The following is a 16,210-nucleotide window of genomic DNA, read 5'->3' on the forward strand; positions in this document are numbered from 1 at the left end:
TGCTAGTGAAGCCACACAATCGAGAGACCTACTTAACAATAAATAAGCCAGCTGCAAACACATATTTAAACAAACAACTTGTATTGCCTGAAGATTTGAGTCCATTTCATGCGCAAAAGCAGTTGAAAATCACGTTGCGAAAATCGCAATTCCCGCAAAAACAAAAAAATATATATATTGCAGCCATGCGATATGAGATCACGTGATTTGATATTACTTGACGTCCCGGACAGAGTGAATACACCTTATACACCGTGGCGTGACAGTACCTTGACGGCTAGTGTGAATTGTCCTTAAAAAGTTCTGGATGCGTAATTTTCGTTTAATATTTTTTCAAACATCAAAAAATATTTACATATATTTGATTACATTTTTGCAATACCTGTTTTAAAACTTCCTACTTCCCTTACTATACAGCTAATTATTAGGAATATTGTACTTTCTTTGTTTTCTTTTCTGTGTTTTCGAATGTTTTTCCTGATGTAATTGTACGCTCATTTCTATCAATGTTTTGTACAGTTTGAGCGAGACCACCTACAATATTGCTGTAGGAGTATCGAATGCTAAATTAATATATCAAATGGAAATAAAGAATTCGATCATCAGAGATACAGTTCATTAATCGAAACTAACGAGATTTTATCGATACATTATAGTTTGTAGCAGACGCCAATTTGTGTAGGTACTTTGTGTTTACGTCTTGCGTCTGTATGACAGATGATGCAGAACTGTTCAATGTTATTGCATAAATATTTTGTTTTAAGTCAAATATAATGCCCAGAAGATTATTCCGTATGAATAATTAACTTTCGTAAAACCAGTGTAACACGGATAGGTGAGTGTGAATTTGCAGTCATGTCTTAAAAATAATGACGCACATTAATTACAAATTTGCAAACAAGTAAGACGGCATCGTTATTAGATGCCATTTTTCACCCACGTGTAATTCCTGTTCCGTAAGAAAACTTCCGTCTGTTACGTGTCATATGTCACGCTGGAAAGTGTACCGCTCCCCGTTATCTTAATTACCTACACAAAACATATTAATTATGATGCTCATTCTCCACTGCAATTGATCTTCTGGGGCATCGAAATGAGGTTAATGTAAAAATAATCAGAAATACCATTAATGTGATCTGATTTACAGAGTCTGTATCAGAGCCTACAAATGAACACGTAATTAAATGAAAACTCCATTTTAGAAAAGGAGGCTATGTTTGCAAATATTGAAAGTAGTTTGAAATCAACTTCTGATTTCTTATTATTTACAAGAGTCCGCCGATAATTGTCAAATAGTAAGTTATTTAAAAATGTAAGATTTGAGACTTGTGTGCCATTAGCAAAGTTACTCATCTGGTTTAGAGTGCCTTATTTGCAACATTACTTCAGGTCAATAGTGATATTGCTTCTTGAGTTAGGCTAAGGTCAATAATTTATTTCATTTTTATTAGAATAGATACACATTTTAATTCTGTCCTGTCAACAGGACATGAAAAACAAATATTAGCATACCAAGAAGCTATGTATATATATATTGTCATACTTCTGCAAAATATCATGCACAAATCTTTAATGAAAATATAAAAGCTCATACTATTTTCAAATGTTTCACAGATATACAAAATGGGTCAAAATAATGTGGATGATGATGCACCCGTCATCTATGGGCTAGAATTTCAGGTAAGTATGTTCTCAACTATGAAGTCTTTTAATTATAATAATTTTTCACTGTCTACTGGGCATAATGACCATTTAGTTTCTTTCTGGGCTGAAAATGATTACATATAAGAAGATTAGAAAATTGTTATAGTCGGCTCAGACACTATGAAAATACCAAAGCCGGCCGGAGTGGCTGTGCAGTTCTGGGCGCTACAGTCTGGAGCCGAGCGACCACTACGGTCGCAGGTTCGAATCCTGCCTCGGGCATGGATGTTTGTGATGTCCTTAGGTTAGTTAGGTTTAATTAGTTCTAAGTTCTAGGCGACTGATGACCTCAGAAGTTAAGTCACATAGTGCTCAGAGCCATTTTGAAAATACCAAACCCTACTGGTACACAAGTAAACTGTCAAAGGAGGAGAAAAGTTGGGATAACACATTAGAGACTGTTAACCTGATAGCTAACTGTATGGGGTGCACGCAAGGTGTTTTTGGTTAGGTAGCTCTCCATCCAATCCAGATAACGATAGCAGTAGGAAACCAGGAGTATCAGTAAAAGATAAAAAGAAATGCCTCTCGCAGGTGTGAGAGTATTAAAATCTTAGTGGTTAACTGCTGAAGCATTCGTAACAAAGTGCCAGAGCTTGAAGGACCACTGAAAAGCCACGAGGCTCTCATAATACTGTGTACAGAAAGCTGGTTGAAACCAAAATTGATAGCAGTGAGATTTTTGCAGAAAATTTAAGTGTATGTAAAAAAAAGATATGCTAATGGGAAATGGAGGCAGTATATTTGTTGTGGTAGACAAGAAATTCAAATCCACCAAGACAGAAATTGAAGCTGCATGTGAGACTTATTGGGCGAGACTAAGTATCTCCAGATGTAACTGAAAACTTAAGAGAAAACCTCAGTTGGCTTGCATATAAGTTCCACAATTATACTTTTATCATTGGTGGAGACTTTAATCATCCAGGAATCAACTGAGAAAATTGCAGCTTCGTTAGTGGTGTTTGCAACAAGGCATCTTGTGAAACATCATTAAATGCCCTCCCTGAAAACTTCATAGGGCGGGTAGCTTAGAACCCCCACTCACATGAAAATATTTTGGATGTGATCATAACTGATATCAGTGATCATGACACGGTTGTGGCAACAATGATTACCAAAGTACAATGGGGAACTACAATAAGCAGAAAAATATATAAAGTTCAGCAAACTGGATAAAAAATCTGTTATGTCTCAATGAGAAACCTGAACTTTTCACCACAGGGCAGGAGCATGCAGAGGAACTGTGGCTCAAACTTAAGAGAATAGATGACCACACACTGAATGGATATGCACCAAGTAGAACAGTTCATAATGGGCAGGACCCTCTATGGTGTACAGTCACTGTAAAGAAACTGCATAGTAGGTGTAAAGCAAAGCATAGGACTATAGATAGAAAAGTGCTGAATGAAATGCATTTCACTGTCAAGAGAGCCTTCAGTGCTTACGACAGCTTAATACTGTCAAATGATCTTTTGCAAAACCCAAAGAAATCCTGGTTGTATATAAAGCTGATGTGCTTAACTCTGTTTTCAAAAGTTCCTTTACAAAGGAAAACCCAGGAGAACTGCCCCAATTTAATCCTCATAGCCCTTCCCAGGGAACACTGCCCAATCGTAGGCACCTTTAGTGCTGGGCAGGAGGGTTTGCATGTTCCGATGCAGCCAAGAGCTGTGCCTGTGGTAGCGTAGCTACTGGCAGGGTCACCCAAGCCAGATTGGTCTCGACGGAGGAGACAGACGAAGTGTGTCCTGCAACATAGGACAGGGGGCGCTCTATAGGTGTAGGGAAGCCAACCCTCCTAGGGGAGTGAACCCTAAAAAATCCAGGTCCTCCAAGATGGGGGTTGGGCGTGGGGCTAACCACCTCATCCCAGAAAAAAGAGCTTGTTACGGAACCAAACGACAAAGAAAGCCGGATGGATGTAAAGGGTAAACGGCCTTGACAACGGAAACAGAACATGAATTGATATTTAGCAGCATGAAATGTGAGAACACTGAACAAGCCTGGAGGACTACAGAACTTGAAAAAGGAAGTGAAGAAATATAATGTGACAATGGCAGCAGTATAAGAAGTGAAATGGAAAGAAAGTGGAATATTAGCATCTGAGACACGTACACTGTTTTACAGCTGTGGAGGTAGAGGATATGGAGGCGCGTGTTTTTGGTTGATAATTCTCAAAAGGCTGCCACATTGAACTTTAAAAGCCTGTTAGTGAAAGAATCTGCGTATTACGAATGAAAGCCCGTTTCTTCAATATATCCTTCATATGTACATATGTACCAACAAAGATGCAGAGTTGGTGGAAAAAGATTTATTCTATGAGCAACTGGAGCAGGCAATAGCAAGGGTGGCAAAGCATGATGTTAAGATGGTTATGGGGGACTTCAGTGCTCAAGAAGGAAAAGAAATTGCATACAGGAAAACAGATGGTAAGGAGAGTCTGCATGAAGTTTCTAATGATAATGGTATCAGACTAATTGATTTTGCCATGAGCAATAACATTTTTATTAAAAGCACATCGATGCAAAGGAAGGATATGAGGAAAGTTACATGGAGCTCCCCAGATGAGATCACAAAAAATCTGATTGATCACATACTCATAGATAGACAACATGCTTCAGATATATTTGAGGAGGATAGCTGTCGTGGTGCAGATGGAGATAGTGATCATTATTTGGTAAGAATCAAATACAGACAGAGGATAACCAATTATAGACAGACTAAGAAAGCTATCACGCCAAGGTTTTATGATACCAAGTTAAAAAATGATGAAAATGCAGTACAAGAGTATAAAACTAAATTGACAAATAGGCTTAATGAAGCCAAAGAGTGGGCAGGAGATGGTATTGAAGAAATATGGAAAATGGTTAAAGGAATAATACATGATACAGCTGAAACTGTACTGGGCAGAAAGAAGCAATCAAGAACCCAGAGCTGGTTTGATGAAGACTGTAGGTGGAAGATAGATAGAAAGAAATGAGGCAAGAAAAAGAATGGTGCAGAGTAAAACTAGAGGTACTGTTGAAGAATACCAGGAGAAGAGAAGGGAAGCAGACAAGGAATGTAGGAGGAAAAAGAGAGAATTTGAAAAACGGTGGATTGATGAGTTAGAAGAGAGAAATGCTGCTAAAGAGACAAGAAAATTCTATAGGAGGGTTAGAGATATAAGGAAAGGATTCCAACCCAGAGCAGTTTTCTGTAAAGATAAGGAGGGAAATCTGATTGGAGGAAAAGAGCAGATTTTAGACAGATGGGTGGAGTATTTTAGTGAACTACTGAATGCAGAATCAGAAAATGAAAGTGGAGTAGATGCCGGTACGGCAGAAGAGGTAGAGCAGGAAGTAAACAGAGATGAAGAGCACCAGGGATCAGTAGCGGAACCCACACTGGAAGAAGTTAAAGTCTGTATCAAGACTCTTTAAAACAATAAAGCTGTGGGAGAAGACAATATTACAGCGAAAATGATAAAATATGGTGGAGAAAAACTAGTAAAGGTTTTGCATGAGATTATAGTGGAAATATGGCGGAAAGAAAATATGCTGAAACAGTGGAGTACAGCAATACTCTGCCCTATACATAAGAAACATGATAAAACTGACTGCGGGAATTACAGAGGAATTGCACTACTCTGTATAGTATTAGGAAAATTCATGGCTGGGCAGTTAAGGACATACATTGAAGAGTATCTAGGAGACTACCAGTGTGGTTTTCAGAACTAATAGATCCACTACAGACCAGATTTTCACAATAAGACAGATCCTTGAGAAATGTTATGAGGATAACATGGATGTCCACCAGCTGTTCATTGACTTCAAACAAGCTTATGATAATATTAAAAAGGATCAACTTTGGAAGGAATTGCAAGAGGCAGGAGTCCCTAACAAACTGATAACATTGGTTCAAATGACTTACAGAAGAACAGTGTGCAAAGTAAAGATCGAGGGCACTTTATCAAAAGCATTTGAAGTTAACCAACGACTGTCACAGGGTGATGTGCTCTCCACTATCCTGTTTAATGTCGCCTTGGAGAGTGTAATGCGAGAGACACAAAGCAACAACCCTGGGGGAACACTGTTTAATAGAGTGACTCAGGAGCTTGCATATGCAGATGATATTGATTTGTTATGCAGGAGGAAACAGGACCTGGAAGAAAAGCTTGAAAAAGTAGAAAGATGTGTTAACATCTAGGAAAAGATATAGTGAAGGAGAAAGAAAACTTTCAATGGAAAAGAAATGAATGCTGTGAGAGCTTTAAATATTTTGGGTCACTAGTAACTGAGAATAATGACATGAGAGAGGAAATACATGCAAGGATTGCAGTTGGTAACAGGAGCTACTTTGCACTGGTTAAAGTGTTTACAGCAAGGAGCCTTAGTATGAATCTGAAGCTGACGGTGTTAAGTACAGTAGTTAGACCTGTGGTGATGTATGGTTCAGAGACCTGGACTATGACACACAATGATGAGGAGTTGTTGCTGAGATGGAAAAGGAAGATATGGGCCAGTGAATGATAGGAATTTTTGGAGAATCAGAAATAATGAGGAGATCAGAGAGTTGTACAACAAACTAGACATCATGACTGAAATAAAGAGTAATAGACTACATTGGCTGGGACATGTAGAAAGAATGGTGGAGAACAGCGCAGTCAAGAAAGTTTTCAAAGGAAAACCTGGTTGATGTCGTGTAAGGGACAGACCAAGGACCAGAGGGCTTGAGAAGGATGGGAGTGAGAAGATGGAGAGCCAAGGCAGAGAAGAGTGGGTGGAGGTTGTCTGGGAGGCCAAGGCCCTACAAGGGCTGTAGCGCCAAGTAGTAGTAGTAGTAGTAGTAGTAGTAGTAGTAGTAATCCTCGTTCCATTGAAAGGATGAATGAAATAAGCATTAGTGTTAGTGGTGTTGAGAAATTGTTAAAACTGGACAAAGCTTCAGAGCCCAATGAAATTTCTATCAGATTCTATATTGAATTTGTGGCTGGATTCTTTGAACTATAATCTATCATAGATCCCTCAATGAAAAAAACGTACCCTGTAGTTGGAAGAAAGCACAGGTAACTCCCGCCTATGAGAAGGGTAGTAGAAGTGATCCATGAAACTACCGTCCAATATCTTTCACATCAGGTTATTGTAGAGTCTTTAGAACATATTCTAAACTCACAACATAATGAGGTACCTTGAACGGAACAACCTGCTGCATGCCAACCAGCATGAATTTTCTGAAAATATCGATCATGCCATGAATTTTCTGAAAGCATTGATCATGTAAAATCCAACTCGCACTTTTCTCACATGACATACTGTCAATTTTCAATCGAGGCAGTTACGTAGCTGTAGTATTTCTTGATTTCCAAGAAGCTCTTGACTCAGTGCTGCACCTACACTTAATAGTCAAAAGTTTTATCTTATGGGGTATCAAATAAATTTGTAACTGGATTGACGTTTTTTTGGTAGGGAGGTCACAGCATGTTATCTTGGATGGAGAGTCGTCGTCAGCTGTAGAAGTAACTTCAGATGTGCCCCAGGGAAGTGTGTTGGGACCCTTGCTGTTCCTGTGGTGTATTAATGACCTTGTGAATAATATTAATAGTAACCTCAGACTTTTTGCAGATGGTGCAGTTATCTATAATGAATTATAGTTATCTGTAATGAAGCAGTGTCTGAAACAAGTTGCACAAATATTCAGTCAGATCGTGATAAGATTTCAACATGGTGCAGAGATTGGCAACTTTCTCTAAATGGTCTGAAATGTAAAATTGTGCACTTCACAAAATGAAAAAGCCTAGTATCCTATGACTCTAATATCAATGAGCCATTATTGGAATCGGCCAACTCATACAAATATGAAATGGAATGATCACATAGGCTTAATTGTGGGTAAAGCAGGTGGTAGACTTCAGTTTGTTTGTAGAATAATAGGGAAGTGCAATTAGTGTACAAAGGAGGTTACTTGCAAATCACTCGTGTGACCCATTCTAGAATATTGCTCAAGTGTGTTGGACCCATACCAAATAGGACTAACAGGGGATAATAATAATAATAATAATGGTTTATTTGTCCATAATAACTTTTACAGTCATGGACATAGTCAGTCAGTACATACATGAACAATAATAATAGTTTAGTAGTAGAAATAAAGTACATACAACATTAAAAATCCTTGATGGAGTACAAACATTTAGCAATTAACAGCTACTTTAATCTTATTTTAAATATGTTTCCTTTTAACATTTTTATGGTATTTGGCAGTATGTTGTAAAAAAAATCTTCCAGCAGAAAATGGATTATGATCGGTTGCTTTTTTATTTCTGAATTTTGCGTGGTAATCCTCTTTCTTCCTTGTATTACAACAATGGATATCACTATTTATTATACTGTGCTCCATATTTTATTTTACAAACAGTATAGTCCTTAGAACATATAATGAATACACTGTTAGTATATTATACTTAATTAAGTATTCGCTACAGGATTGACGTTTACTAATATTCACTATTATCCTAATTGCACTCTTCTGTGCTCTAAAAGCCCCATATCCATGTATACCGTTGGTGCCCCGCCCAAAATCTCAATACCGTATTGTAGGTGGGAGTGTATAATACCAAAATAGATTTGTCTTAAGACTGGTGACGCTATTATGCTAGAAAGGCGTTTTAGCAGGTAGGTATTACACGAGATTTTTTTGCACATGAAGCTGATGTGCTCCTTCCATTTAAGATGTTCATCAACTATAATACCCAGGAATTTATGTTTATCAATTGTTTCAATTGATAACTCTGGCTCAGTATCCACTTGTCTTGATTTGTAATTTAGCATGAACTCCATTAGAATTGTCTTTTCCTTATTTAATGCCAATTTATTTTTAGTCATATATTCTGTGATGAGGCTAGTGTTCTTCATATTATTTTGCACTGCTAGCTGTTTTGTAGGGCCCCAGCTTGTGAAGGAGGTGTCATCGGCATAATTCACAAGGTCTGCATTTTTTGGAATTATTATATCATTGATGTACACAATGAACAGAAAAGGCCCAATAATACTACCCTGAGGGACTCCACAGTTAAGAATTTTATAAGATGATTTTACTGTTTGTATAAGTCCCCTGGTTGTATGATACAACTTAACACAGAACATATGCAGAGAAGGGCAACTCAAGTTGTCACAGGTTTGTTTGAACCAAGGGGAAGAGTTACAGTGATGCTGAAGAAACTGAACTGGCAGGCTCATGAATATAGACGTAAATTATTCCGAGAAAGTTTGCTACAAAGTTTAAAGAATCAGCTTTAAATGATGATTCTAATAATATACTACAACCCCCTATGTATTGCTCACATAGTGATTGTGGGGACAAGATTAGAATAATCACAGCACACACACAAGCATTCAAACAATCATTCTTCCCATGCTCCATACGTGAATAGAATGGGAAGAAATGCTATTAACTGGTACAATGGGACATACCATCTGTCTTGCAAGTCACTGTGCTTTGCAGTTTGTGCATGTGGACATAATGCATTAGACATTGGCTCATGTTTAACATATCTATATGGTATTACAGGAGTCAGCACAGAAGTAAAAAGTATTTAAATTCCATAGAATGATAAAAAGAGTTTGTTTTTCATGATGATTTTTTCAGCTTTATTTGTGCTTATTTTTATGTTTCCAATTGTGCAATTGGCTGTATTAAAAATAATTTAATCCTTACTTGGAGTAATTTACGTAAAATTTGTGGGTTTAGTAAGCAACATGATGCCATGCCAGTAGACTGATGGTATCATTAACGTTGAGGAAATAAGCACCTCAAGAGAGAGGTAGTGGTTGAGGTCGCTAACAATGCAAAAACTTAAGCTACACAAAAATGAACAGGAGAGCTGTGGGAACAAGAGGTTTTGGTTGTTCATGTTATTCTATCAGACTACTATGAGAAAAATGGGGTTTTCATTGGAGATGTTAATGTAACTAAGGAATGCAAAAACTGTCATGACATGTTATTGGTTTTGCTTCCAGTCTGACCTGCAATGATTCTGTCTGTGACAAAAGTGCCAATGGTGAAGTCAATGGTCAAAGCAGAAAGGCAGGATCACAGTTGTTTTATATGCTTGTTATTTCCATTAGACCTTCATAGGTGTGGTAGGCACACAATTCAAACCTATCTCCTCCCCCCTGGGCTCCCCCCCCCCTCCCCAATGGATCAACATTTCTGCTAGACCAGTGTAAGTCTAGTAGATAAAATGAGCTACGCTAATAAGGGAACTAAAAGAACTAAAAGCATAGTAATTAAAATACACAAATACATTATTATAACTGTAGCATACAAACAAAAACATCACAATGGCATCTACATAATACATGACGTTCCACTTTTCAGAGTATTACGTGATCGTGGTAGTGTTCACTAGAAAATGTTTGTTTCATACACAATAATTTACTTAATGGTGCTCATTGACTTGGTAGGTCATGTGCCGATATCATTATTCTGCCTCCAGTAACAGTTATCTTCAGTGCCTTGCTGTCATAGGTCTTTCATGAGTTCATCCAGCCACTCGCATGTGAATAACATATCCTGCCCATCAAAATCTTCTTACTTTAGATTCCTGGACAGTAGGGTGTTGCATCATTTGAGATTGTTCCTGGCTCTTCTATTTCTTGAACCACGAGTATCATATCAAATACCCTAGTGAGCTTTCAATACATTACATTACAAAATTTTGCTATCAATTGACTTGTTACTCAAGTTATCAGATCAATACAGTACAATAGTATTGCATTATATGCCTTCAATTCATTTTCGATGAAATTAGTGCATGAGGTCACAATCTGCCCCATATATTAATAGTCTCGTTCTCTATGTCCAGGTTTTAGTTGCAGTGACTGAGCCAGTGAGCATTGTAGGATAGGTGCCTCACTGTCTCCACCAGCTCAGCTTTAGGCTTTGCCAAGGCTGTGATACCATCTTCATATACTTATCTAGAATAATCATATCGTGAGTTGTCCATTTTCAGAGGAGCCCCCATAAGAGGAAAGTGTTCTGTGTGCATGTGCAACATGAATAACAAAGTCCTAGTAGCAAACATCAGGTGTATTATTATTAGTATGATAAATAGCCCAATATTTGTATTTCAGGCTGTAGCATCAGAGCCAGCTGACATTTACATAAGCTGTTGTGATTCCTCATGACATACATATAGTACAGGTTCCACATTCAGACTGGCATCTTTCACATTAGTGTTGCACTACGTTGAATGGAAATGGTGAAATAGCATCACCTCAGAAATCTGAGTTTATGTTAAACTTGTTGGATGTCTCGATGGTATTTTGCCTTAGCTCTTTATTTATTTAAACTGATCTGATTAGCGCCATTAGGCCCTCTCTTACATCAGACCAAGGTTTCACATATGCAGAACATCTTTTAGATCATAGTTACCTGAGAAATAACAATTTTAATATGACAACTAGTCCAGGGTAGTAGTGTGAGTAAATTGTACTGACTGTGAATGAATAAAGTTAATACTGGCACTACTTGTACACCTACAGTTGTCACTGATAGTGATAATAGTAATAATAAAAATAATGGCAATAATAAAGAGAGTAATAACAAATATGAGAGTAGCAGTTGTAACAAGAATTTATAGGTGTACAAAATAGGTGTTCTCTAATATAGTGAGTTCTGGGGAAAAGGCAATTTAAGGAGACAGCACTCGTTAAGAATACTGTGAAATATGGAAGATTATTTTGGAAAGAAGGATGTACAAGCATAACAAGTTCATAAAGGGACAATGATGATCCTTACTATTGCTTTAGTAAATATGTCATTAACCATTTTCTGAAGCTGGAGATGTTATTCAGTTCCCTAATATAATGCGGGAGGTTATTCCAGAGCAGGCGCGGCTCGTAATTAAAGGCTCTGAGGCGGAGCCGCCCCAAAATATATGTTAAAGTAAATTTCGCAAGAACATATTACAAAATTTAAATTGTCAGGACGAATTTCGCAAATTTCCCATTCCGATTAAAATAACGACGGTCGACGTTTTTGGGACTGTTTGTATCGATAGAAGTTTTCCGAACGGTTAGTAGTGTTTAGGCTGCGCCTTGGAACGTCCGTAAGCTGCATGTGGTTGCGGTATGGGGGCGTGGCTTCTACATAGTACTGCCCGTTATGGGCGACCCGAAGGCTCAGAGCTTGCAGCCTAAGGGTGTCATACCAACCACCACACGTTTTTCACGTTCCACTATCTATGTAATAAAGGAATGCAGAGTGGCCGAAACTTCGCTGTCCACCCTCTGTCTCTGCACATCTCGACTACGCTTTGATGCGTCATTAATCGACGTTTAGTGTTATTGTTTTGATAATGTTTTACATAGTTGTTTTGTTTCTACCATTGGCTATTTTATCCACATTTACAATAAGTTTGCAAATATCCCGCCAGAGTGCACTAGACTGCCGTAACTACAGGCTCTCTAACCGTAACAACAGTACTGCCATCTAGCGAGAGTTTCATAAGTGATTAGAGGACAAAGCGCGCGAAATTTGTCCCGTGACTTTTACTTTCCTTGCTTGCTGATGCTGACTGCTTTTGTTGATATCGTGTGATATTAGCAAGTTTCTTTTTCGGAGTGTATTTTGCAAGATTTTAGTGAGTTTTACTTGCTTGTGAATATCTGCGACATACCACGAGTGTGAAACCAGCGCAATATGAATTCAGTGTGCAGTTTATTGGTTAAAAACTTGGAACACGGCCATAGGATGCAAGTGAAAGAACTTGGTGCACCCAGACCCGATCTAACGATCAATCAAGAACAGAAACAGTGCAAATCTAGGCAAGGATACAAACGCAGTTTTAATAGAGCAATGTACGATGCAGCTGAGTGGTTGTGAAGTGAAAAATGCATTTTTCTGTTTCGCCTGTCGTCGTACAGATAGTACTGATAGTGCCTGGACTGAAACTGGTATCACTGACTTAAAGAATTTTCACGCAAAGGTGAAAAAACATAATTCCAGCGAAAAACATTCAACATCGAGCTTTGGAGGTAAATTACAATAAACGCCTTAAATTTAGAACTGAAAACACCAAAAATATTAAGCAGCCGCAAAGGTAACATTCATCGCATCGCGTCTTTTCATATGATTTGCTGCAAAGTGTCAGAAAATGTAATGACGACGTATAAAAACACTAACCAAAGATTTTAACTCGAAATCAGCTTCTAATGATATTTAATAAATTAATACCTTATTATAGAAGACACAGTACATAAAATTATGGGTAGAGAGTGATCTGCCCACCCCCCTCCCCCTGAATTCTTAGTTGTTTATGTCAGACTAATCTGTAACGTAGCCAGAGGTCTATATTGTCTCCGATTGATAAATGCCGCAGCCTTCCCCAGTATAGAAACCACGAGCCGCGCCTGTTCCAGAGTCTGGTTCCTGCTACTGAGAAGGACTTCAAGAAATGAGTGCTCTTACCTACAGTGCACATCTATCACCATGCATATTTACTATTGTATTCTGAAACTGATGGTAAATGTATAATACAAATGCATGTTTGCTGCTACAAGAAGCTGAAAGAATAGTATATCTTGAAAGAAAGGGATAAAAAGGGAGTACGATACTAGTCATCAGCTTTGATTGCTGAAGTAGGAAACGTGCAACATTATAAATATGTGACAACTGAAACATCATGTTAGTGGCTATTTTTTTAAATGGACCAAGCTACAGATCAGCCTGTCACTCCAACCATGTTTTTTGTTGTTTTCACATTTGTTGACTTCACCAACTCACAATCAAACTATCACCTTCCAAACTATCCTAGATCTCTGGCTAAGCAACCAGGTCAGTCTATCACCATAATTAGTTTTCTTTCTCTTTCATGTTCATTGGATTCACCAAGACACAACCAAGTGTCGCCTTCCCACTTAACCTAGACCTTGGGCTAAGCTACAGATCAGTCTGTCAAAAAACTAGGATTTTTGCTTTCACATTGGTTGGCGTCACCATCCTAAAATCAAATATTGAAAAATATACATCAAAAGGGTATGTCACAGCAACCATTAATATTATGTCACTGGTCAAAGCTGATGATTAGTATCAAACACTCTGCTTGACCCGAAGGAAGTTGAGTGGGCTACAGATCATAGTATTTCATGCTCTGAAAATTTTGCTACTTTCTTGGAAAACGGCCTATGTGTTTTTAATGAAACTTTCCCCCTTATTGTGCATCATAGAAAAGTAGGAAATAAAGTAAAGTGGATTACTCGAATGACTAAAAATCTCTAGTGCAAGAAAAAGACAGCTACATAGGGAACTAAAACATAACAAAAGTCCTGATTTTGTTACCTATGTAAAAGATTACATAAAGATTTAAAAAAAAGGTGTAATGGCAGCCAAAGAACTGGCAAATAACAGATTTATATTGGATAGTGAAAAGGTAGAGGCCATGATACTTCTGAAATCAAGGTAGAGGATAAAACTATTGTAAATCCTGCTCAAATTTCTGAATTATTTCATGAATTCTTTATAAATGTAAACAAATCTAACATCACTGTAGAAGTACCCAGACAAGGTAAATTTCTTCAACGGTGAGCAATTTGAAGGTGAATGTTTCAGTACATTTACCAAAACTACTTTAAAAGATATAGAAAATGTGATACTATTACTAAAAAGAAAAACATCAGCAGGGTGGGCTGGGATGCCAACAAAAGTGTTAAAAACAGTCTCTAAAATAATTGCACCAGTCCTTTCAAGAAGGTTATTTTCCAGACATACTAAAGTATATAGTAGTTAAGCCACTATTCTAAAAATGCACAAAAGAACATATGGGAAACTATCACCCAGTCTCTCTTCTTCCATCACTATCAAAATTATTTGATAAGGCAAAATTTCATAGAAAAATTTAAAATAATTTCAAAAACTTGGTATGGATTTCAAAAAGGCAAAACCACAATATTTGCTATAAATAATTTTGTTGATAAAATTAGCTCGTCTCTAGACAACTCACTGCATGTCACAGGAATTTTTTGTGACTTATCAAAGGCCTTTGATAGTGTAAATCACTTCTTGCTACTCTATAAACTGGAGTAGTAAGGAATTAGGGACACGGTATTAGAATGGTTTGAGTCTTATCTAACCAACAGAAGACAAAGAGTGGTTATATCATCAGAGAAAGGAACTTTTACTTCAAAATGAAAAACCATTTCACATGGAGTACCTCAAGGCTCTGTCTTAGGTCCAATTCTGTTTCTGTTTTACATAAATGATCTGTCACTTAATATTGAGTGTCACTCAGTTTTATTTGCAGATGACACATCTTAATCATTGAAAGTAACAGCACTGATCAAATTCCTCAAACTGTATTAAATACTTTAGAAAACTTAGATACCTGGTTTGATTTAAACGGGTTAAAATTACACATGGAAGACTCAGTTAATGTGGTTTAAAACAAATCAAGCAAAATTAAATGATATTCTGGTCAGTCACAGAAACCAGGATTTGCAGGAAGCTAGCTGTGTGAAATTCTTAGGAATGCAACTAGATAAAAATCTATGATGGGGATCACATACAGTACCTTGCAAAATAATTAAATAACCTAGCATCTGCAAACAGGGTACTGTACAATGCTACCAGTATGGGCATAAGAAAAGTAGTATACCACAGCTACTTTGAGTCCTTAACAAAGTATGGAATTGTATTTTGGGGTAACTAAAACCATATGTGTCGAATACTAAAACTTCAAAAAACCATCTTTAGAAATACGCACAATGTAGAGCGAAGAAAATCATGTCACCCACTCCTAAAAAATCTAAGTATATTAAGTGTTCCCTCACTATACATATATGAGCTGATTATCTTTGTAACAGTAACCCCGATTTATTTGTAGCAAATCATTTACAACATGATTATAACACCAGAAATCAAAATAATTTTATGCCGTTCACCCACCATTTAAAACTTTATGCTCAAACTCCATATTATATGGGCATGAAAATTTATAACAAAGTGAAAGGAAGAGAACTGCTCTGCATAAAGTTAGAAACACTGAAAAAATCCTTATATGAGAAACTAGTGCAGAAATGTTACTATTCAGTAGAAGAATTCATAAATGACAACCTGAAAATGTGAGCAGGAGAGAGCAAGTACTTAGAACTGTTAATTTTTAAAAGTTTGTTACTTTTGAAGAAAATTTTTTAATTACTTAATTAAGTAATTATTCAGTACCATATATTACTGTTATTATAAGGAAAAATGTAAATCAGTTTTTGTGTTTTGTTGAGTCTCCTATATATTAAGTTCATGGCTTGAAATTGTATATTAAGAGACAATAAACTTCTGTTCTATTCTGACTTCATGCACTTGCCTCTTTCCCTTTATGAAACCTGTGTGCCCATCATAAATGTTTTATATTTAGTTAGTGACAGCTGCTTTTACAACTGTAATGATTCTCTGAATATCTCAGTAATTATTTTCTTCTTTCTTAATTGCAAATGTTCTCCCAAAAGAAAACTCTTTGGTGTAGCATATGTGT

At 37.1% G+C, this 16,210-nt stretch overlaps 1 protein-coding gene across 3 annotated transcripts in view; it reads left to right on the plus strand.

Annotated features, from left to right (window-relative positions):
- The first annotated feature begins 652 nt into the window (after positions 1 to 652).
- Positions 653 to 16,210, plus strand: part of LOC126194645 (EARP-interacting protein homolog) — a 57,898-nt gene continuing 42,340 nt past the window's right edge. Inside the window, exons 1-2 of one of the 3 annotated variants that reach the window (XM_049932822.1) lie at positions 653 to 835; positions 1,615 to 1,680. In XM_049932822.1, the coding sequence (XP_049788779.1) occupies positions 1,624 to 1,680 (57 nt within the window). In that variant the 5' untranslated portion in view covers positions 653 to 835; positions 1,615 to 1,623. Of the gene's footprint in view, positions 836 to 1,000; positions 1,099 to 1,225; positions 1,296 to 1,614; positions 1,681 to 16,210 lie in introns of those variants that run through there. The other 2 variants (XM_049932825.1, XM_049932824.1) reach the window with 2 other exon arrangements.

Source organism: Schistocerca nitens, chromosome 7, assembly GCF_023898315.1.
Source record: "Schistocerca nitens isolate TAMUIC-IGC-003100 chromosome 7, iqSchNite1.1, whole genome shotgun sequence".
NCBI classification, from domain to species: domain Eukaryota; kingdom Metazoa; phylum Arthropoda; class Insecta; order Orthoptera; family Acrididae; genus Schistocerca; species Schistocerca nitens.